Genomic DNA, 26,811 nt, shown 5'->3' on the forward strand with positions numbered 1-26,811 from the left:
AAACTAATATTCTTGTTCTCATTTGCATTAATAACCTGCATTGTTGTTATTATTATTGAGTTTTGAATTAACAGGACCTGTGCACTAAAATCTCCTGTGTGCATCAGGGTTAAAAGGTTTTATTTTCCACGGATTTCATCACATCATCATGGTAGCAGTATTCATTACTGGTGTCATCATCATCATCCGCCAGGCCCATCACCATCCTAAGCATCTTGGCCATGTTCCTCAACAACATCTTTATCTGCTCCTCCTCTGTATTCTCCAGAGGAGGATTCCCTGTCGGAGGCTGCGAAGCTGTGAGGCAGCGTGTGTCCAGAGGAGCGGATGTGAAGTGACAGAAGCTGCATGTATTTATAGGCTATCTGAGTAGAGAAACGTGGCGCTCACTGTTGAATCTATTTTTAGAGCCATTTACTGATGCCTCTGAGTAGAGGGGAGGAGATGGTTCTCCGGGGAATAACTTACGAGGTGCCCTCATATCTCCCTCTACCCCCATTCAGCGCACGTCCGCCCTTCTACTCCCTACGTCTCTGCTCTGCTCATCCCTTCATCTTCTTCCTATCCTCTCACATCTCTCGCCTTCTCAATTTCCATCCTCTGTCCACTCTCCTGCTGATCTCGTCCTCTTTACCACCTATCCTCCTGTCCTCTCCCCTTTTTCCATCTTCTCACAGGGCCTCTTTGCTCATGTCCACATCCATCATCTTCTTCTTCTCTCTCGCTCTCTCTCTCTCTCTTCCTCTCCCTCCCTCCATTTACTGTAGCCACACCTCTCTGCTTCTCCCAATATATTTTTCAGATCTCCTCACTCCTTTAGCTCCATGTCACCATCTTATACTCACAGCACCACTTTTGGTTGTGCAATATGAAATATATTGTTGCGTATCATACTATTTATGGTAATATTTTTCATCATTTGGATGATGCTTTGCATTCTTCCACACAGGACAGATGCAGGCAGGAAATTTGCATGAGGGCTACACAAACAAACATGGAGGAGAGTGAACGTGGCACAAAACAGGGCAATTCCGAACAACAAGAAGGACACCGATCAGCCAAAGGACTTTTCATACTTTTCTGACATGGACAAGAAAACCATATTTTGCAAATTATTTGCAAAAGGGCTGACACACCACTGGCCTCTACACAAGAATCATGTCAAATGTGCTTAATTGAAAAGTAAAAGGACAAAAAAAAAAAAAAAAAATCGAAGTATATTTTATCTATGAGCTTTTCCATGTGGTCGTTTTATATAACGTATGCACTGAATTAACAGAAGCACGCTATGACATACTACGTATCGTCTGAATATGAGATGACCTGTATTGGGTTATGAGATTTTGGTCATATTGCACAGCCCTCGCAACAATGGCATCAAAGACGCATTCACACTGTCCTTATGCAGAGAGCAAAACCGTCTAAAACTTTTCTCTGAATTCCTCAACAGCAGGTGCCCTGGCCTCTGGTCAAGTCATCCCTGTGAATGAAGTGAAATGGTGCTGGCAAATGTCCCATCTCAAAGGCTTGAGAGGTAAGACAGACTAACACTGACGATCACATGTTTCAGCCTGTAAACTGTGATGCCTGAATCTGAATTTTTATTCCCTTTCCATCCCTCCCAAATGCTCCTTGTCATCCTTTTTTGTTTTCTTCTGCTTCACACATTTTGCAACTGCCGATTCACTCTTGCATGATCTGGTTTATCCCTTTTATTTTCACTTCAGTCTGCAATCTAGTTTTAGTCTCTATCCTAGTGCAAATATGTGTATGTTCTTAAAAGTGGCAGTCCGGCTAGTGTTTGGTAAGTGTGTTTGTTGAAGTGTGAACGCATGTGAAAAAGAAATATTCACATACAAAGACAAACACAGCAGGCAGCCTTGTGGCAACCATACAACATGTGAATAAAGTTATTAATATCAGACCGCAAATGATTACGTTCAATTCATTATTTTTGAGGAGAATGGCCAATCCTTGAGCCAAGTGATGTAACAGGATGCAGGAGTTGATGTCAACATGTGAGCCTTCTAGCTGTATGAACACACACACACACACACACACACACACACACACACACACACACACACACACACACACACACCTCCTCCCACGTCCTTCAGTGTGACAGCATGTTGTGATGCAGAGTGGCGTCTGCTTGTCAAGCTGACAGACTCGCACTGACAGCATGGTCAGAGCGCTGCAGACACGGGAGAAAAACACTGATTTTATAACGCTCCAAACCACAACAACAAACAGTCTGCTGGGCACGAGCAGCACAGCGCCCAGGTTTTTTAGTTCTCTGATGCTGTGCCAGGAAGCCATGGAGTGAATGTATATGAAACATCCTCACATGCAGTATCGATGACCTGCTGACCAAAATCAGATTAGATTGGTTCAGTTAGATTAAGACGAATTTGGGGAATCACTGTAATACGACATGTATTTCATTCAAATATTTGTCATATGACTCAAAGCTGTCGTGCAGGAGGTCTATGAGTTGGGATTCCTATAATCTTCATTACACTGTATCTGCTTTGTTAAGTGATAGGCGGTTAATTATGGGGATGGAATTACCGCTCACACATCACACAGAATAACTGTCTTTCCATTCTCCTAAAGGGCTGGAAGGTGGCAATAATTGAAACATGGTGACAAAACTATGGTTCCTGCTACCAAAACAGGCCCATGCCATCACTCAGTCTCGACAGGGCTGAAGTGTGTGAGGACCTGCAGTGTTGAACCTCAGCCAGTCTCCATCACCTCAGCCATCACCCTGTCAGTCCACCTTCACTGCACTATTACACAGCCAACAGGGTGAGAAAGGTTGAAAAGGAGAGGGAGAAGGAAGGAGAAGGAGGGTGGGCCATTTGGAGTTAAAACTGAAAGAGAGAAACTGTGACAGAGTGAGGTGATGACCAACAGGAAACAAAGAGGTAAAGAAGGAGGGAAGGGGGAACATGAGAGAGCAAAGACTGAAAGCAAAGAGATGGAGACGACAAGAGAGAGGGAGGGAGGGAGGGAGGAGAGGAAAATGAGGGAGAAGAGAGAGGTTCAGGAACTGTGCAGCTGTGGGAGCGTATTAAACAATCACTTCTGTGTCAGCGGCTCAACACACCGGCAGAGGACATCTAGTATAGTTGAAGCTCTCAGCCAACGCTGAAACAACTATCACTGACGTCAAATGCTAGCTTTGCTTTCTTATGGTTCTGTACCTGAATCTGTTCACAAACAGCCAAAAGGCCAGGTGATTCAACTCATCCACCTTTGCTTGCAAAACACCCAGATAACACGACTGAGCTTATTAACAGAGGATACTGAAGCACATCAGATGGGTACGAAGCCCTTGAACAAACATCAAATCACAGATCCACATGCTGCGTGGAAGGACTAACGTGTAGTCTGCAGAGTCGAGCATCAGAGCGGCTTCAGTCTCCAGAGTCGCTGATTCAAGAGCTGGCCGGTGTATTGACAGCGGGGGGGGGGGGGGGCACACACCTCTCAATGTCAATCACAGCAATGACATCGTCCCCCAACAGGCAACAGGCACATGCAGTGATAACACGATGTAAGCACAAACACACACAAGCACACGTGACCCACAGGCACGAAGCATCTGTGTGAGGATTTGTGTGACCAGCCTGTAGAATTTCTCACGTACAGATAAAAGAAACATCTTCCTAAAGCATCCCACAGAGTGACATGTTATTATCTTTGTATATCTGTGTGTGTGTTGTGCACGTCTAGCGTGTGCTGAAGGGGGTAGGGCGTCAAGGCAACGCAAGCCTCGAGACAAGAGGGTGGTTGCCGTGGAAACCTCGGGCTAAGAGCTCAGCAGCCGGACGATTGAGAGAAAAGGAGCGATAGACAGCGAAAGATGGAGAGAAAGAGCGTGTATGTGATTTTAAAAAAAAATAAAATACAAGGGCAACATCCCCGAGGGCAAGGAGGGAAAACCAAAATGGAGAAAGAGAACGAAATATAGCTGGAGGAGGAGGAGGGAGGGGAAAATCTAAGACTCTACAGACACACAATGAGACACAGGAGATGAGAAGATCAAAGAGGAGTGAAGGAGTGGTGCAGACTCACAGGGAATGGTGCGGAGGTAGAGGTTGTCTCTGATGATCTGCTGGTGGTCGTGGTCCACTGAGCCCTTGGAGAAGCGCAGGTTGAGGTAGTGCCGCAAATCCTTGTCAACCACCCCCCCTGAAAACCAAACATGGAAAGAGAGCGATTAGAGCTTTCTTTCATTTGATAACACGCGTGGCACACAGATCTCCAAAAATCTTTTGTTTTTGTTTCAAGATATTGAAAGACTGGCTCTAGATCAATCATGATGCAAGTGACACTGTATTGGAAACAATTGAAAGGATTTCACTCCAAGAACAAACAGTCTGCCCAGTAGGCCAGTCATTACACACTCGTGCTGTCAAACCCATGCAGCCAGACATTGCTCAAACTCACAGGACTTTTAAATTCTAGGGGAGATCCCAAAGTTTCCACAGATACCAAATTTGTCAGGCAGAACGCACAAGACATCTAGAATATTTCATTTTGTTACAGCGGTGCAGTGACAAAAAACAATCATTAATCTTCAGTTTAAACATATTTTTCCCTGTGCAAATATTACTCTGTGTTCCAACAAAGAGTTCGAACAAGATGATACAGAAAGCACAGCTTGTAATAACTGTCAGACAGTGAAGAGTAAGAAGGTTGATGGAGAGGTACAAGGTGAGAACTGCATGTTACGGGTGTTAAAGAAAAGACAGCTTTGAATATGAGGAAAAATGGCTTAATCAGATTGAACGCTTCCACTGATTTTCACATCCAACTAAGACTACAGAGGCTACTACACATGCTGACATAAACACACACGCATGTGCACACACACACACACACACACACACACACACACACACACACACACACACCATGGTAAATGTGTAAACCAGCAATCCCCTAGGGGCTAAATATGCAGTGTCAGCAGGTTGGGTGACAAAGGCCTACAGAGAACAGAAGCTCACCCCACCTCATCTTTGACTCTCAGCTTATCGTTTGCTACACAAACTGCCTTCCTTCTAATTAAGTCACTGAACTGAAACACAGTAAAATAAATGACAAACACGAGTTAAGGGAGATGATTAAGAGCAGGTAGACATACAGCACCTGTGCTCCACATGCAATGTATGATAATGTCCATGAATAGTTGCTCCTGCCTTCATCTCAAACCCAAAGACCCCAGTAGAATGAGAGGAGGAGAACTTATTTTCTCCGTACAACATTGAGTATGCAAGACGATCACATTTGACAGCAGGGGGGATGAGGTTACATGCCATGCATTTACAAATGAAAAACATGTCTTGTCACTCATGCATACTCTAGCGACCTCCTGCCAGATTGACTTGACAGTGTTCGGCCTACCGGTTGAGATTAATGCAGCGCCCACCCGTCAGGGAGAATGTACAGCATACCATCTGAGAGGAAATAGGAGGATACCAGTGCAGATACCTGTACATATGTTGCTAGCTCAGGTGACTCTGTGATTCTGCAATAATGAATCCTTTTGGACTAACATCTTATGTAAACTGACACCATTTTAGCGAGGCTGTGAAGCACTGTGAATTGCTTCACAAACAGCAAGGAGAGGAGAGGAGAGGAGGAGAGGAGGAGAGGAGAGGAGAGGAAAGGAGAGGAAAGGAAAGGAGAGGAGGAGAGAAGAGAGCCCGGAAAACAAAGGAAGACAAGATGAAATCTTGATTAACATTATTAAGACTATCGCAGTTTTCAGATGTGTAAACATTAAATCATACAGATATGTATTCAGGCATAGGCCATATCTTTGACATGCACACTGACTCACACATATGTATACATGCACACCAACACACACAAATATATGTACAGAGACAGATGGAGAGACAGGCACGGTGAAGAGAAAGGCAGTGGAGACCAGGCACCTCATCAGCAGCTGGTCCAGATGTTAATAAAAGCAGTCCTTTCTCCACAGGTATACATCCACAGACAGCCTGTCCTCCCAGGCGTCCTCTAGCCTTGTAACCAACCACTGCACATCTTCTGCCGTCTCGGTTAAACCTCACTGTCCTCCCTCCTGCCTCGGCATCTCCACCGCTGCTCCAGTGCACAGACACACACACAGAGCACCTGGCTGCAGCCAATTTTAATCCCAGAAAAGAAGACAAGGATGAGGGGGAAGGGAGATGCAGAGAGATGCGGAGAGACGGAGAGAGACGACGATCGTCGGGAGAAAAGAGAAGAGAAGGAGATGTGCCAGTGGGAAGCCAGGCTCCAAACAATCTGCCAGCGGATTGGCTTAAGACCTTCCACAGTCCTACAGCAGCCCCTATCTGCTGCTGCTGTTACTGCACTGGAGGGTTTGTGCATTTGTATGGTGAGTGTTTGTGTGTGCAAGACAGAGAGAGACATTCCGTAAGAGCAGGAAATAAATGTTCGTGTGTGTGGAAGCTTTTGTAGACGTGTGTCTGTATTTCTGAGTTTGTGTGTGTGTCTGTGTGTGTGAGACTCTACCCAGATGCTCCCTGACATTCCTCAAATACTCTGCATCTCACCCACCAGATGCTCTCCCTGTTTGACCTTGTGTAAACGTCACTGACTAGAGAGAAATACTGTGAAACGCAGCAGCAGAAGCACATGTCCCACTGAGGTTACACACACTCATACGCACACGGAGGGCTGATGAGCTCACAGCTGCAGACGCCAGTGAAGATGCCTTGAGCGCCGTCTTGGGCAAGGTTTGGTCTGATTACAAGAAATAAACAAACACCAACACGGAACACACGCTCATGATATGAGCACTCAGCTCAGGGCAGGGCTGAGTGTGGAGGAGCAGGGTGTATTTAAAGAAGCTTTATTGATATTACTCTTCAAATACGCAAATTTAGCAACCTCAGAGTTAAACTAGATGCTGTAAACACAGTCGACTTGTTTTGCGGCTGCCTGCTTCAACAAATCAGGAAAAATTTGGGGGAAGACAATTTCGTAGGTTTCCAAAAACTGTTGCACGTCAAGGGGAAAAAGATGACAGCCACGATCAATCAAAAGCTCATCAAGGCAGACAGTAATCAGGGAAGCTATTGCTCAGTGAAGCATTACATTAGTCCATGTAGGTCACATAGTCTCCTGCCCATCAACTGACTGTCAGCGGATAAAATAATAACAACAAAAAACTTCAATAAAGGTGGCCCATTCTCTACCTGTCAGCTCCATATTACTCCCTGCAGCAGCTGCTAAACACAAACTGCTGTGACTTGTGGAGCTGCTGGCACTCCTTCCACCACGGCAGCCTCCACCTTATTAATCAACACACTGCAATGGTACAGTGCGTCTCCATGGGCTTGTCTGCTGAATTCATATGTTCAATATCACCCTTGTATGTGTCTGCTCTGTTTCTGCTGGGTGAGTTAACTGTCCTCCCGTCGAGGGTTTAGCATGCTGCTTGGATCCAAAGGTGGAGACAGCAGACTACAATAAAAACAACCGTGTGTAACCATTTGGGCAATAAATGGTTGTGACTGCATGACAGTGAACATCAAGGCACATCTAGGGAGTATGTTTAACAGAGTAAAGCTTTCCTTTTTATCAAAGACAGCCTGGGAAGTGACAAGAAGTCAGTTTTACAGAGAGAGACGTATGAATGGCTGGTGGCATACATAATATAATCTAATGCCTTTGTGGCTTAGGAAGACAAAAGAAGCAAATATGTTTGTACAGCTGTCGACTTATGTAATACACCATAGCTATACTAGTGAAGCAACACTGGTTCTGTGTTTTAAACTAAATAATTTCATCCAAAATATAGTATCTAATATAACTGTGATTTCAGTGTCTGCACATGGGAAAAAAAACAATAACGTACTTTAAAATGCCAACATACTAAAATCATTTGATTGCAGGGGTGTGCCATCATATTGTTGATATAATAATACCAGTATCATTTTCACCTGACTGGAGGGGTCTGACGCAGTTTATGAGATGTGTTGCCCTATCACGCAACTGTTCAGCCTACATCCTGTGCCCGCAGCTTGCAGTTGCTTCAAGGCTGAATCCCCAGCGTCCATACGTCAACTTTCCTGCATATTTTCCCTGTCCATATTTTCACTAAAAGAGCTTGAAAGCAGCATGTGAAGGAGGGCATTTCAGCCAACATGACCAAAAATGACCCAAACTCAAACATATTATCTACATTCTTGCCCAAAGACTCTTTTAGGGCCACATCACACACCCCTACTTGAAAGTACGCTTTATAGTTGAGAGACAAAGGGCTGACATAAAACAGAGGTCCTCGGCTGGACTTGGATGACGGACAGTGCAATTTACATGATATGCATTTTAGCCCCTGTGCCACCACAAGGCTCCCAAATCAGCAGATTTTTCAGTGTACTGTTGAAGGACATTTTGTTTTATAATGCAGTGTGCAGCAGAAAGGCATATAAAGCCTCACAAAAGCAACTCTGGCATTTTCAAGTGAGAACACAGCAAAAAGCAAACAAATCCATCCTTAACAATAGCTATTTGTTAATTAAGACAAGAACACGTTTTGAAATTTGAAAAATGGCATTAGATCTGAAGTGTCAGCAAGATATTTTTTTGCATAAGAAAATGGAGTAGTGTGTTTCTTTCTTGCCCACTAAGTCAAAATAGTGCACTACGAAAATATACTTTAAAGCTGGAATGCCCTGGTAAGTAATCTGAATACAGTTTATGTGTTGTCTTAACATGAATCAAATGATCATGTGGGATCACCAGCAGCAACAACACGTTGCTATTCTTTCACTTATGTCAGTGTTGTAAATACCAGAACAACCAAACCAGGAACCCACAGGCTTGTTACTGAAGTGTTGGTATTTACAACACTTCAGTAAAGACCCTGTGGCTGATTTCACTTATGATTGTCAACAGAACAAGCAGATCTGACATGAACTCCATCACTGTTACTTATTAGTGTTCAGGCTCTCAGACTCTCACTGAGCAGTCAGGCCAACGGTGCTTCCAACTCACCACAGAGGGGGGGTTTCTCCTCATTTATCAGCCAGAAATTTGGGATTTTTTTTTTTTTCTTCAAATGTATTTTTTTTACATAATCAAGTTTTCCAAATACAAAATGAAATGCAGCTGACTCTCACCTATTACAAGGCAAACACATATAATTTCCACTTGAGAGACACAAAATATTATAATTTGCTTGATTTGTACATTTTTCACATTTTTAAATATAACTGTACGATTAACTCAGGTGCACCTTTGTCATGGACCGTAGCTCCAACAGCTGGTGCTTACAGAAGATGTTTAAGGTTGCAGTTTGTGTGACAAAAAAATCATTATGGCTTAGTGTGTGGTCATCTTCCTCGAATAAAAATTCATCTGAACAGCAAACATACACATAAAACGCAAAATTAACAGATATTATTCCAAATCGAGTCTTGTCTAACCTTAGTCCTAAAATCAAATCCCCCCAAAAAAGCCTTGTAAAATGAGGTTGAAGATTTAACTATTTTTTTCTCTCCATGTTAAAACAATCAACACCTTCTGAGGGATGTTGCTCAACTTTCCATCTCTATGAAGACATTTATATGGATGAAACTACAGTGCAGCAAAGATTTAATATAGCAGGCCTGGTAATAATACAACTTTCCTCTCAAAGGTGGATAAACAAATTGTTAATCCATCCCTCAACGCCCTCAGCGAGTAAAATCACACTCAAACACCTGTCACTTATCTTGATAAGCTGTCTTCCTCAAAACAGCATCCAGCCTGAGGCCAAGCTAACCAGCGTGCAAACTATACGCTCAGAAGAAGATGAGATAGCAAATATTCATTAATCAAAACAGAAACACAGGGTTCACCAGAGTCTCACCTGCCATACATTTATCTCTGCTGTTCTATCTTAATACCGTATATTGTTTCTTTTCCTTCTTTGTGTCTCACTTTTATTCCAGTAGACAAAGGTAGTCACGATGTTTAATTGTAATTCTGTGCTGTATTTGAAAGGAGTTCACTCCGACTGGTTCTCAATCTTCCACTTGTATATGAGATGATTGTGTGTTTCTAGCAGTTGTTTGGCTTTATCTGCTGTTTTTCTTACATTTTCACATTATCATTGCTTGTTTGTACATTATATTGCTCTTACAGTTTTGACTGTGGATTTTTGTTGTTGTATTTCTGTAACCCACGAGTTTAATGCCTGGCAGCAGGGATGATTTCCACAGACATTGGAGCTGCAACTAACAATTATTTTCATCCGATTATCATTTTCTTAATTGATTTATCATGCAGTCTATTAAAAGTCAGATAATAGTGAAATGTCTATCACAAGTTCCCAGAGTTCAAAGTGACATCTACAAATGTCTTGTTTCGCCAGGCAAAAAGTTTACAACAGAGAAAAGCAGCAAATCCTTATATATGAGCACCTAAAAACCATGGAATGTTTTGTTTTTTGCTTAAAAAATGTCAAAACAGTTAGCAAATAAATTTAACTTTGATTGACTACTTGCATAGCTGACAAATCGCTTCCACTCCCTCACTGTAAGAGAAGCAACCAGGCCTACAGAAAACAATGTTGGGAAAAAAAGGGCAGAAATAAAGCCATAAAGCCAATATCAGGTATTGTATAGATCATATATCAAATGGTTTGATTTAGGCTCACGACATGTTACGTGCCTAGTTACATGCCACACATATCCCTGAGCACAACTCGAGACGACAAGGCAGGGCTGAAAGCATTGTTTGTATATACACTAAGATGAGGCTTGAGGGAGGGGCAGATAGATGTAGAAACTAACAGGAGCCATTTTGTTTGATTGGGGAAGGCATAATTAGGCATGACATGCCCACTTTCCCAGGAGGCTGAGAGAGGAGGAAGCAGTTGTACCACACTGCTTCTCCGAGTTTCTCTCCTCACAAACCTTAACTGCTCAACTCTTGAGTGCAAACAACCCTGCAGTCACGCTCCAGGAGTGCATGCTGGCATGCAAACTCAGACTCTTACTGTACATGCCCATATGCACACACAAACACAAACACAAGAAAACATGTTCACACAGACAGTACATGCAAATAAATCATCGACAAAAGAAGAACAAAAGAGAAAAATGAGATGTAAGACGTGGTGCAACATCACGTCAAAGTTGACAAAACACTCAGTACTTTCCTGCACACGATCCCTATCTTTCTCACTTACACACACATGAACAATCTCTCCCTTCCCCTAACCAAAGCACAGATCCGCCTGGCACGCACCACAAACAAACACCCGATCAAATCCAAGTCACAAAGACACACAAGCTACCACACTGAGCAAACCAAGGGTCTGTCTGGCCAGTTAAAGGTTGATGTCTGAGCTGCTGGTCAGGGGCGTCTGGGGAGAGCTGAGGTGAAGTGGTACTGGACCTGAGCGGTTATCATGGGGAACAAAACTCGGACAGCGACTTGGAGATCGATACTCCCATAAGAGGTCACAGCAGCCTACAAGGCAGCACAAAACTCCAAGGTGGGAGTCAGCATAGATACATCAGCACAAACACAGAAGTAAAAAGAGGAATATAATTGTACATGCTTCCTCAGCCAAATTCTGCTAAAGCTACTCATCATCACAGACAATACCTCTCACCCCCTGAATGCCTCTCTGGACGAACACAGGAGCACCTTTGGAAAATACCAGTGTAACCACTGAACACACAGCTGCACTGGCAGACAACCATCATGCACTATTATCATATACCCATTGCAAGGAGGACAGACATCTGATGAGAAAGAGAAGCCCATCAATCAAGCCCATCAATCAGACTGAAGTTTTTGATCTTGATTTAGTGTTTTGTGTCTAATGCTGGAGCATCACATTTGTTTGTCATTTGTTTACACAGTCACACTGTGGGGACTCCAAGTCCTCTTAACGCAAATCAGTAAATATTGGAGTGAAGACTTAGGAAGGTTAGGAAAGTAGTGGTTGGGATTTGGGTAAGTCTCACGGAAATGGATTTAAGGTAATGTCCTCTAAAGAGATGGAAACGAGGAGTGTGTGTGTATGTGTGTGCGCGCGTGTGTGTGACGTGCACTTCATGACACCAACGTAAGAGCTAGCTACCGTTATAGCTAATTAGCCTAACTAGCTTGAACAGAAATGTAAACGTTACATTACTTGACTACTAGCAACACAACCTTGGCTAGCTTAACACATAAAAATGACCTCAGACTACTTACAAAAACATGAATCCAATAACTTACCCTGTTGCCAATTTCGACAAATTCATACTCTTCCATGTTTTCGCTGGCTAATTGCTGGAGCGTCCCAGCTTTACTGCACTTAAACATTACCGTTTTATATCATATCAATTTCCGTTTGTCACGCCCAGCTTTCAAAATAAAATGTATTTCTTATAAAAAACAAAATAAAAGCAAGCTTAGTGCAAGCTTTACACATACTGTATATGGCATGAAACCAACCATTTACGAGGGTCATGGACAAATTCTATTTAAGTTAAAAAAAAAAATGTAAACACTGACGATTTTATTGTAATCAGGAATTTGTATGGATATTGAGCATCACTATATCAAATTAAGTTATATCTTTTCTTAAATTGATTTCTTTAGACCCAGACTTATTCCTTATGTCTTCTTCTTTTAAGACCTTGTTTTTCTAATGTCCCTCTTCATTTCCCTCTACCCACATATCTCTACTATTGTGATCTTCCAACAACCACCCAGTTTCTCCTCTCTGTGTCTCATTCGTCCAATTCAATATTTTAGTTGCCAAAATTCTCCCTCTTTGTCTCCTCATCCACCTCTCCAGTGGTCCTTGTTACAACAACCCTGATCTGACCTGGTCTACTTTTTCTGTTTTACAGTCCTAATTAGGCACAGGTAGTTTGAGCAGGCCTCAGACAGACCGTGTGTGTGTGTGAGAGAGAGAGACAGAGAGAGAGTATATGTGAATTATACTGTATATGTACTGATTTTCGACATGTGGGTGTATTGCGAAGGCCATTTAGATGTGAATGAAGTATCTGTTTCCAGTACTCCTAATGGCATTATTACAGCAGGCAGCAGGGCCCATTATTAATAGTAAATGACAGAACCTCTCTCCTAAAGGTCTTAATATTGATCCCCCCATCCTCAGACTAGTCTTAATGATGATGTTCCTCCATGTCTTTCTCTACAGCGCCGTAATCAAGGCCAGACACACATTTACAACCTCCGAGTCACTATAAAGAGAAACAAGCCCACACTACAAATGAGACTTCAAGATTAAAAGAGGGAGGTTATAGGAATTGCCAACCCTAATATTCCATCCTCCTCCCATGGCAAGCAAATTAATTCCTCGTCTACCCTCACCTCACGCATCTATGCTGATGAATGTTTTTCGTGTATGTGGTGGGTCCTGTTTAAAATGTGGCTATATGGAGATGTTTGTCACTCCTGATTGCACTCTCCAGTTCAGGCGGTGCCCCTCACACTCTATCAGGAACAACAAGCAGGATGCATCTTAATGAGTATTAAAGAAACAGAGTGCCTGAGTGCTGCAGAAGAAGTGGAGAGAGGATGGAGAAACAGTCAGGGGATGAAACTATAGAGGAAGGGCAAAGGTGTGTGTCGGCTCCAGCCCTTGATCCTCTGTTCTATAGCAGTGGGAAGCTGAGTAACAATGATGGGGAGAAAAATAGAAAGAGGGCGAGATATGACAGAGCATTTGAGGCAACAGAGAGTAATAAGAAACTCATTGCTTCGAGGGCGCAGCGGTCGATAACTCGAGGGGTTAAAACCAGCAGGGGTGTGCTCCCGGTCAATACAAAAAATTAATAATTGTGGCTGCGGCTGAGAGAGGGCCGCCTTCTGAGCATCGTAATGATTCCAATGCTTCATTTGGCTGCAATGGTCTGATAGTCTAATAAAGCCTGTATGTATCTCTACAGGGGCCCTTCATGCTGCTAATTCCAAAGCTAAATGAATTTAATTCAGCTCAACTGTACTGATGCGACTGCTCCTTTCTTTTCCTCATTACATGTTAGGATGAACTATATGATCAGGAATATCATACACACCCAGCACATAATGTCAGTGGGAAGTGGCCGCAACTCAGATCCTAACAAGTCAGGTGGAAAACGACTTACAAGATCTTCACTAAGCAGACATTTTGGTCTGACTCATTAACATGCTGATCCTCGCTTCCTTCTCTTATCATATCCATAGCTCCAAATATTCATGATGTCAACAGCTATTCATAATAAAATACACATCTAGATTTGACAATGCTAACAAATTACTGCTGTCAACACTGAATAACATTCCTGATTCTAGTGTGGTTTGTTAGACGGCGATACAGAATTACTTCAGTACTTAATCACTTGGGTTATGGATGGTGACACCACTGTTTTCAGACAGTTTTTAGGAGTGAGAGCCAACCTCAGATACAGATACAGAATATAAAAATATAATATACATAAAGAAACCTCTTTTGCATTTGCATTCAAAACAAATTCAACAGCAATGTTTTCTTTCTTTTTTTGTTTTTCAGAAAATGTCCGTGCTCCAGTGAATACAGTGTGGATGGTCCACACTCTATCTATGTGGGACAAATGTCTAATAAATAGATAGTCCCTGTTGACAGTGTGCTCTCTGGATTACAGAGGAAAACCAGAACAGTTACTGGAAAAGTGAGTTCACAAGTTCACAGAAAGATTTTATTCACCCACATTTTTTCAGGGTATCGGCGTCATGATTTTCTATTTAAAACACAAACATATAAAATAGATAAACAAACATCTACAACCTAGAGCAAATAACTCTAGCTGGATATTATTGCTAAGGGACATAATCTTGTACCATCCAGTCTCAAACGGTGAAGTTTCTTTGGCAGAAATATGCAACATGATTCCAGACAGGGTGAACTCAGCACACTTCCTCTGGTTATATTTACAATCGCCAGTCTCCATTTACAGTTTCTATAGTTACAGAACAGTTCAGCACTACAGACAGCAACAACTGTCAGTACTACTTTTCCTCAAGTAGCAGTAAGTAGTAACTGATAGACAGCTACTGTCCTCTACTGGTAGGAAATCTCAACTACAGTGATGAAATGAAATGAAGCACTTAAACACATCAGCTGAGATTTCTCCCAGTGAGACAGGAAGCTGCCTGCTGCTGCTGCAATGAACATGATTAGGTCAGTGCAGTTCAGGCTCATGTTTAAACAGTCCAGCATGCTTTACCATTAGCATATTATATGCAATGCAATGATGCCTTACATTCAGCTGAAATCCATTTTATCTTGATATTCCTCAAATGCAGCAGATGAATTCAAGGATTTTTAAGCAGTTGAGGTGTGAATGAATACAAAGGGCTTTAACTCATTATCGTGACAACGTCTGTCATGTCTTGTACATTCAGTGCATTTAATACCGCGTTTGTGAGTTGGCTCCAATTCAAGATATTTAGCTCAGGAATGATGGTGAGCATCTTTAGAAAGTCAGAAATTCTCAGAGCATTGTTGGTAGCCATCCACCAGTTTCGGTGCTGCAGCTGGAGCAGCTCCTGACGCCAGTTTTTATAATCCTTCTCATTCAGATCTGAAGCTCACAGCAAAGCTATCAGATTAGCGCTGCTGGCTAATCTACACTATGTCAATGAATGAAAACCATCCGCTGCCTTCTGTGCTGCCATGCCTGACTGAATAAGATATGATTCTCTGAAACTGGGAGGCGGGGGGGGGTTCACCGCAAACCTGGCTCCACTGTCACACTCAGAAAGTTAGCTACATACACTACCATTCTGAAGGCAGACCTTATGTAATATACTGTAATATATTGGTTCTCTCTGTATGTGTGCGCCAGCAGAGGGAACACGCACACGCAGACACACAAGCCCACACACAGCCTGAATAACTTTCGGTTCACGTTGATGCAGCAGTCGTGATGAGCCAGATGTCCCGTCTGCCTTCATCTCTGGAGGTGAGAGATGGTTTTGTCTCGCAGCTACAGTGGCCTCACTGAACCCTCCCACCTGCAGAGCGGCTCAGGCCAGGAGAGGGAAAACAAGCAGGGTGCCAGGAGCGCGTGTGACAGCCATGAGGACGGTAGTGACTGTGTGCCAATGGTGAAATCTAACTAATGTAGTCAAGTACTGTACTTAAGTACAAATCTGAGGTACTTGTGTTCTTATATTTGATTATATTTGTGAGCTGTATTTACCAGTTACTTTGCAAATTGATTTCAAGCCATCAGCAATTGTAATATATAGACACACACACATACACATACACATACACACACACAAACACAACGACATTCCACAGAAGTACAAAACCACCAGTGGGGCATGAAGACTGGCACAGTCAAAAACATATGTTGCTTTTACAAACCAGAAACACCTGAACTTTACTACATGACTTTCCCTGAATAAGCCTGAGTTACCTCAAGATAAGGATGCTCCACCAAGTGGTCAGATTAGTAAATACAAATAAATGTGAATACACAGACGTGAAAATGGGTTCTACACACATGTTTAGTGTTAAGCATAAAAGGACAGAACTGTGCTGCTCATTTCTGTGGGCTCAGCACTGACGACTTGATGGGGTGTGGAAATCTTTAGACAGAGTAGAAAAGTCCAAAATATAAATTTACTCCACACAGTGCCAAAACGTTGCTGCCAAAAAGGAACCGGCCAAAAGAATGTAATAGGATTTGATTCATATATGAAAAAGCAAGAGGTGTGGGCACATGAACACCAATTTAGAGGCACAGAAAGAAAGAAACATGGCTGCTGTCATTAAGAGTTTGTGTGTTTTGTGTTGTGAAGTCTTTATTTAATGACCAGTTATTTTGATAATCTTCTGTCCAGCTCTCTCTCTTCACTAAAACAGCTGATATAATGCTGAAATGTCACATACAAAGACACGTCAACAACTACACACACACACACACACACACACACACACACACACACACACACACACACAGCCATCATGAATAATCATAAGAATATGGTGTTTTATCTCAGCCAAATGATCTGCTTTTAAAGGCAACATCCTTCTTGTGAAATGCCGCCTGTTTTTGCAAAAACTGAATCATATAGTCACATCGCCATGGTGACCCATGATGTAATTATGGAAAACCTTTGGGCCAAAATCTCCAGCTCAATCACACTGTGATCACAGGGCATCACAACCAATCGTACGCCACTATTACTAAAATAAGTAAATGTCAGACAAATCGGACATTTCACATCATCATGGCTGGTAGAAACTCTGATCCTATTTTGACTTAAGGCGAGCAAAAACGATCTGACAAAACCTCCTTTCAGTCAGCTCTTGCATACACAAATACCACTTCTATCTGCATTTCACAAACACATGCAGCAGCACCGTCCCAGATTGTCCCATGCAGTGTGTCCACGGTGAAGAGAATTACATTGACCTAATTCACTTAACTGGACCAGTTAGACATTTGGTCATTGGCTGCCTGAGCTTGAGTTTGATCCTCTGAGCGGAGCTCCAGCAGCTTCTAGCCTCAATAAAATCATCCTCCGCCTCTGACAGAACTCATCTCTTGTTGAGTTATTAATACCAACAGAGCAGACAGGATGTTATGCACTGATTCTTCAAGCTTCTCATCAACAAAGCAACATGAGAGGGGAAGAAGGTCGCCTTCTCTCCCTCTGCTCCATCTGTCCCTCCATACTGTACCCGCATTAAGAGGACTGGCAGGACTCGGACAGTCGAGTCAGAAAACTTGACTACTTCTTACAATCCTCAGAGGTCTAGTTCTAGAAACATTAAAAATGCCAATTGTAGACCTCATGCTGCAACATGGCTGTGGCTTTATTTTGTATGACTCAGGCACTTTTACAGTCAGTGGCTCTACACGGACAGTGAGTCTTCTCCACATGTTGAAGCTTTGTGCATGCTGTCTTAGTTTAAACCACAAGTACAAGAGAAAGGTGTCAGGAAAAGATTAAACTGTGAATTTATCTGCTCTAACATAAGCTGCAAGCATTAGCATGCCCAGATAACTAGATCACTACCTACAGTAGTAACCTACTTCCAAAGGCAGGTGACCTGTTATTAGCTAACGGCATTATTTTAGGAGGTTACGGGTTATGTTAGAAAAATGGGAGCCATAATATCACAGTTCAGAGTAAAGACAGCAGCTCTGTTCTGTACTAGATTTAGTTTGGGGAAGCTTACACTCCAGCAGCTCACGCCAAAACTTGCACTAGACAGTGTTACATTTGCCAAACTCATCAATTATTCCTCCTCCTCAAATTCTTTTCTATGTAAAAGTGAAACATGTTATTTGAAAAAAAGAACATTAACGCATCCAACCACCGTGTTGCTTTTCCAACTATGTTTTTTAACAGTAAGGATACACACATTTTGTCTTAGATCGAATTTGTGGTAGAAAGGATGACATGGTATGTTAGCATACCTCATGCACATGTAAGACCCTTTTCAGTTCTCTCCTTTCATAAAGAGTCTGTTGTGGTTTACTTCTGTCTGAAATCAAGGGCCAGCTGTTTAAAAAAATGTAAAATTTCTGAGATGGTAAATCTGCCCCAATGACAAACTTGACACTTTCACAAATGTGACGGTCAATTTCACAAAGCAGATCATCAACAGTAAACTGTAACTTTGCAGTTTAAGAGAGAATTTTATATTTCAGATAAAGTGGTTATACTCACAAACCTTTTTTACCGCTTCATTAGTAAATAGCGAGCTCCCTGGCCTGCCCTGCCCTACATAGGCTGTGGCTGAGAGCTGCTGCACAGTGTGACAGAGGCCGACTGCGCTCCACTTAGATGTTAAAGGGCATGTTAACATTTGAATTCATGATGTTTTTCACAACATATTGTTCTCATCCCGAGTGGATGAAATGTCCTGGGGTCTTCCTCCCCCACACTCCTCTCTGAGAGGCAAAAACACAATTTGGAAGGAAGAAAATTGCATTTTAAACAGGCAATATCAGCAAGCAGTGACATATTTCTGGTTTTAAGTCTGCATTTCTTATCCACAGCTAAGTCCTTTCAGGTAGGGAAAACATCACTTCTGATATTCTGTTTATTCTTATGTAAATCTGAGCATCATTTGTTGTGGATTCAGCCCTGGATGATGTCTCTAATATAATCTGAATGAAGAAATACAAGACCAAAAATAGCTGACAATATTATTTATATCACTGTGTTTGTACCATAGCTATTTATGGAAAAGGATTAATGCCAATTAAAGGCAACTAAAAAGAGACCTAGGTTATTTAAAAGGGGATTCATATAGAATTTTTCATCTTTTTCTTTCAACTAACTGAAAAACAGTATTGAAATGAAACTGACCAAACCGAAAAGTATGAAACTCTGAAATAATTCTAGCACAATGTCCTGTAAACCTAATCTGTAGCTATTTCGCTTATAGGAAGGAAGGCAAGACAAAGACTTGGCTATCACTCTAATATCTTATCTATTGTGCTTTAGTCTTTATGACAAGTTGGCACAAAACAAGCACTTTAGAAAATCAATTTAAAGAGATAATAAAAAAAAAAATCACAAGATGGAATTTTCTGTTTCCCAAAGTGTGTATTCTCACACCTCCACCATACACTTCTCTTAAAACTCCACCTTACTTTCTCACTCTCTCTCTCTCTCTCTCTCTCTCTCTCTCACACACACACACACACACACACACACACACGTACGCACGCACACATTCACACCTCCCTCCTCTCCATACTGTTCTAACACCTCTCGGCGGTTATGATCTTCATGGCACTTCTGCCTCACTGAGCCGAGCAGCCGGTTGCACTTCACTCCTGCTTGGTGCTGATGGGGAGATGAACACGGGCGAGAGATGTTTATCAGATAATTGCGTACAGATGGACACGGCCAATAACTCATTTGCAAACCAGCATTTAAAAGAAAATATATAACTATGTGTTTTTTTTTAATCACAAATGCATTTGGAAGTATTCTTATCGTTCGAGTTCAAAAGTGATGCTTTCAATAGCGAGGAGGAGAAGTGATGCACTGAGTGTGGGCCTTTCTCCCAGCAGACATTTTGACGTGTCATTGTAGCAAAAGCACGGGTCATGAAAGTGAGCCAGCGTGCACAACACCAGCAGCCTGACACTGAAGCAGCTAAACGGAATTCAGCCATCACTCATTTTCTTTATTTACACCTGTTTTTTTCCTGCTGTGACGCGTCAAAACGTCCTCAGCGAAAAAGGCCTTCAGCAGCTCCAGATTATACGTAAAAGGTTGCACACTATTGCTTCCGTAAGTGCAGAAATCTTTGTGCTTTGTTTTGATTTGCTGGTGCAGTGTGCTATGTTGTTACACTGCCATTAGTGGAGATTTATTTACAGCACATCCATTTACATGACAGAGACCGAGACCCTTGAAGCAGTTAGACACACACACACACACACACACGCACAGCAGGAGAATAAATAGCAGCCCTCTTGAGATGCACACTCAAAGCACATTTCTTTCCTGGCAATTCTACTATCACATTTGGGTCTCACAAAACAAAACAGCATGCCATGATTGACTGATAGATTAACTGATTTAATAGCTAGCTCTATAGCTCATGATGTCTATGGACACTATAAAAAGATGACTTGACACACATTACTCACACCTGCATGTCGTGAAGTGCAAGAAAACTTGCTAACACGGGACTTGTGAAAACTATACTGCCTGTGTTCATGGCTCAGTCTATAAGCTGGCTCAGAAGTCGATTGAAAATGCAGCAAATAAAAGTGAAACGTGTATAATATTCTCACACCGATGAAGCAGTGCCCTGTGCTATGTATTTGGATATGTGTGTTTCCTGAAATCTGTGATGAGTGCAGCTGAAATAGTGTGTGAGAGGAGGTCAAGGCAGAGCTCGCTCTGAAGGTCCATCAGGCCTCGCTGTCACTGCTGTACTCCCTCGGGGACAGAAGGGGTGTTTCTACCTGACTGAAAATACTCTGTTAAAATGTGTAAGTTTGTGTGCAAGTTCGCATGAGTAGTCAGACATGAGTGTGCACCCTGACAGGACATCCATCTCTGATTCGGCCGTGTGTGTGGCCTCTGAGCACAGCGACTGGGCTGCTTCTCGATGATTCCTCAGCGGGCCGTGAGTGTGTCAGCAACTGTCTGCAAAGCACACTGCCATAAATACACTCCACTCTCCATTGGATGGAAGTCAAATAGACAGAGGAGATGAGAACAAAAAGTATACTGAAGGGGACAACAAGCTGTGCACAAACAACAGAGCACTCAAGGACGTTCTTAGCAAAGACCACATTAAGCACGGGAATGGTGTGAGGTGGCGTGGTTCGATAAACAGACTCATGTTTAAATGGATAAGAGAGGAAGGGCAGGAGAGAATAGACCTGAGATACATGCACATTAGCATTAACCCCTCACACGAGACCGCACTCCTCCTCTGTCAGCAGCTATAACTCAATAATCAATCACATTGACGCAACCCGTGGAAACACTGAGATTGAGAGCGAGCAGTCAGGCGAAGAGCGTGAAGACAAATCCTCTGCAATGTCCAAAAATAAAAAGTGATTTGATTTTTGCTTTACTCATGTCCCAGAAACTAGCCACTGTAATGCTCATTTCATGGCTGAGAACGCAGCCCTTTTAGCCACTTATTAGGACTTACACTGAGCCTCAGAGGGTGTGATGATAACTATCTCCTCCGCTGTTCCTTCAATCCAATGTTCTAGTCCTATAGACACCCTGTCTGCTTTTACACTGGCTGACAGAAGCAGGTCACTCAGTCAACACTGTTGCCATAAATCCCCTGCTATGCTCAGAAACACTAAAACAAGCCTGCAGCTTCAGAAGCCACCACAATTACACAAAACACTGCACTGGCTGACAATAACAAAACACTCCAAGGCTCCTCAGACCATGACTGCAAGAGACCTGCACAATTATTTTCCACTTCTGAACTCAGGAACATTTCATAAACAAAATATATGAGTGTGCGTGTATGTGTGTATTACTCTCGCTGTGGGGACTAGCCTTTCATGTCCTCATATTGTAAATCATAGCATGTTAGGGTGAAGACTTGAGTTATGGTTAGGGTAAGGCAAGTAGTGGATGTGGTTAGTAAGTCTGTAGGAAATTAATGCAAGTCTATGTAATGTGCCCAAAAGTGATGGAACCACGACGAGCGCATCGTGTGTGTGTGTGTGTGTGTGTGTGTGTGTGTGTGTGTGTGTGTGAAATTTCAGTCTGCAGACTCGGTGTGTTTTCTGCGTAAAGCCTGTCTGTCTGCGGCTCACGCTGTACAGCAGCAAAGAGAAAAACATTTCATCCACGGCGCAGGCCTGTTTGGTGAAACGAGCCCCGTCCTCGACCAAAACACAGAGAAAACCGCAGGCTGTGGCATGACGCCTAAACGGACACACCCCCTCCAGGCTGTGGCATCGAACCAGCGACACTGATAAACAAACGGCGGCTGCTCCCGGCTGCGATGCAATCATTAGAGGCATGAGCTGAACCCATCATTACGGCTCGTAATTACATTTAACCAGCAAACAGGCCTAAGCATGGGTTTGCGCTTTGTCCACCTAAACACACGGCTTCTCCCTTTAGTGCAGACTGACAGATGACTGCACAAATGACATCTTAGTCAAACCAGCTACACACACAAACACAGCACACACACACACAAACACAGCACACACACATACACACACACTCCCCGCCTCCTAAAATCCGCGCGGCGGTGCGCTCCTGGTCCCTCTCATGTTCATCATATCTCACCTTGCTTGACACATTTGAGGCGGACCGGGTCTTTGCAGTGTTTAATCACGGCCAGCACGTCCCGGGTGGTGAGCCCGGCCACTGGCATGTTGTTGACCTCAAGCAGCAGCTCATCCTGGGCCAGTTTTCCGCTCTGGATCAGTCCCTTCCCCTGCTTCACCTCGCCGAAGTAGGGGAACTGGCCGTTCTCCGCGCCCCCTTTCAGCTCGAACCCCAGCTCCCCTTCCTTTCCACGGGTTATCACCGCTTCGTGGACTTTATTGGTCCAATGGTTTTTCTTCTTGAGGCTCTTAGACATCGTTAGGGCGAGTTAATCACCGCGGGCTGGCCCACAGAAAAGCCTCCTACCGTCTCATCCCTGCCTTTGTGCGACCGGCTGCAGCTTCACAGCGCCCGTGGCTCCATCATCACCGGTGCACGCCACGCGCAGTGTCCGCTCGGCGAGCCGCGCAGTCGGGCAGAGGGCTGCAGTACAGCACGGCGGCGGATGAAATAATTATTACTCTGTCAGACACACAGACGCAAGAGACAAATACTGGCGGATGACCCGGATGTGAAGCCTGAAGGAGGGGAGAGAAGAATGGTTCTGGTTCGGAGTGAGAGGATGGAGAGGAGGGGAAATAACACAGGAGGCGCTTCACTCCCACCACACTGCCAGGGGCGCTTCCTCGGGCTCACTGTGATCACACAGCCGATGACATGGAGGAGGGACACCACTTTACACTACATACAAACCTCTTCATACATGTTGGATTTTATTCCTAAAATAGCTTTAGAGTTTTGTTGTTCTGCTTGAAGTCGTACTGTGCAGCATCCTTTCAAACACAGAAGAACACAGTATTTTACAGAGCAAAGTAGTTTTCTGGTTATTATTCAACACGCAATGCAGATTTTTATGAAGCCAAAGCTGGCCTAAATGGGTATCTGCCCCAGGCAGCAAACCCTCAGGGGGTCCAAAGGCTCCAGGTCCACCATGTGGCTGTTAGTTCGTGATAATACTGTAAATTAATTTCAAGTTTCTTTGTTAATACTGCAAACAAATAAACAAACAAAATTAAAAATCTTCAGACTCCTATATCAGTTATCCTATATCATATATGATGATATAGGAGTCTGAAGATTAAAACTTTTCTTTTAAAGCCTTAATTAAGTCAGTTTTTATTGTGCTTACAAATGGTACATTTTACTAAATAAATATGTGGTTAATACAGGTATGATGCATATATCACCTACCACCAAACAAGAAAATCATTATTGGATAGTTGTGCAAAACTACAGATTTATGTCCAATGCAAAGGACTTTATTTTATTATTATTATTATTATTATCTTTTATTCTCAGGTTCTATAATAACTGTGTACGGCAGGTATGGTCTGGTCAAGGTTGTGGAAAGATTGTGGTTATGGTTAATACAAAGGTGACTGTTCATTACAGGTCTCTGGACTCCTGCATGAAATTCAGTGCTATGAGCCCATCCACCAACCCAACCTCCTCACCACTTTTTTTTCTTGCTAACTACATATAGGGCTTTGAATGTAGATGAGGTGCAGAACTGTTCATTATGGGATGGAATACTGTGAGTAACTTGCCAATATAAAGAGCAGAGGAAATAGAGGTTCAACAGGGGTCCACAGCACAATTTTGCCCAGGTAGCAGTCTACTGCTTTGCCCTTGGTGAGTTAATCCAGCCCTGTATGTACCTCTACTCTGCTGGGTCTTTTTGCTGTGTCATGTACAGTAGCACATGTAGCACGATCAGCACCATCAGTCCTGTTTACAGCCAAAATTTCAGCCCTTACATGCACGACAAGCTCCTGAAACTCTAACGGTTTACATACCTTTACTCCTCTGTGTTCACGGATCACTGGTCTGTTATAAATGTGAGAGGAGAGTGCCTCTATTCATCATCTCACATCAACATTTTACAGGTTTACTGTATGAGCGGTTAGTGAATGAAGAAGTAGTGCACTGACCGAGTTTTTTTTACTGTTGAAATGTCAAAAAGCCCCAAAACATCCAGCATCTGCACTTCTGGTTTTAAACTCACCCTGCTTAAGTTGGTCACCGTTACATAATTGCCATGATGACATAAATCCAAGTGCAACAGAAAATGACAAATCCTTTTGTTGCCATTACTTTTTCATGACTGTACGGCTTTCTGAAATGGGTGAAGTAACGTTTCATTCAAAATTTAACACATATGTCAAGAGCTGCTCCTCCACATCTACTCATGAGGATGACAGTCCCTCTTACTGCCACTCTCAGCAGGGCCTCCATGTGTGAGTGTGTGTGTTTTAAGAGCATGCATGTGACTTTTGTAATGTGAGTACACTCCCTACAAAACAACAGTACTGTACACATGCCCCCTGTGCATTTGCAACCAGTAAATAATCCATGAAGAGCAGTGGATTCACTTTGACTGTCACTTTACTTACTTTAGTGTCTTGACATTGAGGTCATACTGTACATGCTGCTCACAGTAGATCCTTTTTCCATGAATGCTAAACAGGCGATGATGTAGACTAGATGATTATTACAGAATAACCATCACCAGGGGAGAAAGAGTACTGGTATATTCCAGAAAACTGGTTGGATTAAGAGATTGTATGACCAGGGAGGAGATGAATTCTTACAGCCCTTTATTTGTGCCCCTGCTGGTGGTTGTCGGAACTGCACCTTCCAGAGGCCTATAGCCTGGACTGAAATGCAGCTCAGGGTTGAGGAATTATGCGCCAAGGAGGACAAAGAGTCTGCAGGTTTTCACTCCAACACCAGCTCATTTAAAATTACTAGTGTACTAAATAGTGAAATCAACTGATGCTGCCTTCAAACGGGATAAAATCCGGCACTTTGAAGCTTTTCATGTGACGTAAGTAGCATTTTTGTGTGAACAGGACACTGCATTTGTGTCCCACACTCATCTAATCTATATCTGGATCAGAGTATTTCACTATTTTGGACCTTGCTTTGTGAACAGAAGCATGATAGAAGAAGAAAAAGAAGAGGCATCAGATGTGGACGCTTTGAGCTGGAGTGTCTAAATTTGGAGTCACTTCAAGCAACTCATTGCCTCTGTGAGATGTTCTCTTGACGGGGTACAGTACAGCAGTAGCTCTCACTGTCTGTGTGGCCACTCACACGTGGCCTCAGTGTTGGGAGGAAGTGTGCTTACATGAGCTCCTAACAGCATTGCAATGAAGTCCTCTGGACTGGGTGTCATTGTGGTGTACCATGGGCGAAAATAGCTTCGAAAACAGTGCACACTCTGTGTTATTTGTCTCTGAAAGGTGCAACATCTCCATCAAACCTTTCACTTTCTGCCAGAATGTTAATGATGAAAATAAAACAGGTGTGATTGTGCATAGAGGCTTCCTCAGACTGTCTGTAAGTATATTTGTGACGTGTGTTTGCGCATGTTGGGTGGGGGAGGAAGATGAAAGAAAAGGATATTACTTTATATCATCATTATAGACAGAAAGTAATGAGCATCAAAGCAGACTGCCAACAACAGAAGGCAAAAATACAATAACACGAGGCAGTCTGCGCACTCAGAGGGGGAATTTCAATGGAGATTATATGGATTTAGCTCACTGCCTCCCTCACTGACTCTCTGCTTTGTGCATTTGCTGTTAGGGAAGAAATGCACACTAAGTTGTTTTTATTGCTCGCCAAAGACAGAGGGGGAGTGAGGTCACCTTCACACAGACACTCTCAACAGGGCGAACAGACTCCTCCCGTCTTTATCTGCTTTGTTTTATCCACAGATGTGTGAGAGCTTAGAACGAGAAAACAGACTGCAGACAAACATATTAACTGTCATCTTATGTCCACTGAGACAGTAACGACGTTTGGAAGACATCTCAAACTTTGAAATGAAATAGACGGCACAGTGGCACCAGTAAGAAACCAAGAGTGTGCTGGACTGGAGGAGCAGTTAAAAATCAAGTTTCAAACGTGTGCCCACACACACACACACACACACACACACACACACACACACACAGAATAAGTTAATTAGACTGAATTGCTTCA

At 42.9% G+C, this 26,811-nt stretch overlaps 1 protein-coding gene across 8 annotated transcripts in view; it reads right to left on the reverse strand.

Annotated features, from left to right (window-relative positions):
- magi2b (membrane associated guanylate kinase, WW and PDZ domain containing 2b) overlaps positions 1-23,350 on the reverse strand; it is a 74,021-nt gene extending 50,671 nt beyond the window's left edge. For 6 of the 8 annotated variants that reach the window (XM_076732123.1, XM_076732122.1, XM_076732118.1 and 3 more), the window contains exons 1-2: positions 22,780-23,350; positions 4,087-4,203 (exon numbers count right to left, since the gene is read on the reverse strand). In XM_076732123.1, coding sequence (XP_076588238.1) covers positions 4,087-4,203; positions 22,780-23,077 — 415 coding nt within the window. In that variant the 5' untranslated portion in view covers positions 23,078-23,350. Of the gene's footprint in view, positions 1-4,086; positions 4,204-5,954; positions 6,330-22,779 lie in introns of those variants that run through there. The other 2 variants (XM_076732125.1, XM_076732121.1) reach the window with 2 other exon arrangements.
- Positions 23,351-26,811: the final 3,461 nt, after the last annotated feature.

Source organism: Chaetodon auriga, chromosome 6 (assembly GCF_051107435.1).
Source record: "Chaetodon auriga isolate fChaAug3 chromosome 6, fChaAug3.hap1, whole genome shotgun sequence".
Taxonomy (NCBI): Eukaryota; Metazoa; Chordata; class Actinopteri; order Chaetodontiformes; family Chaetodontidae; genus Chaetodon; species Chaetodon auriga.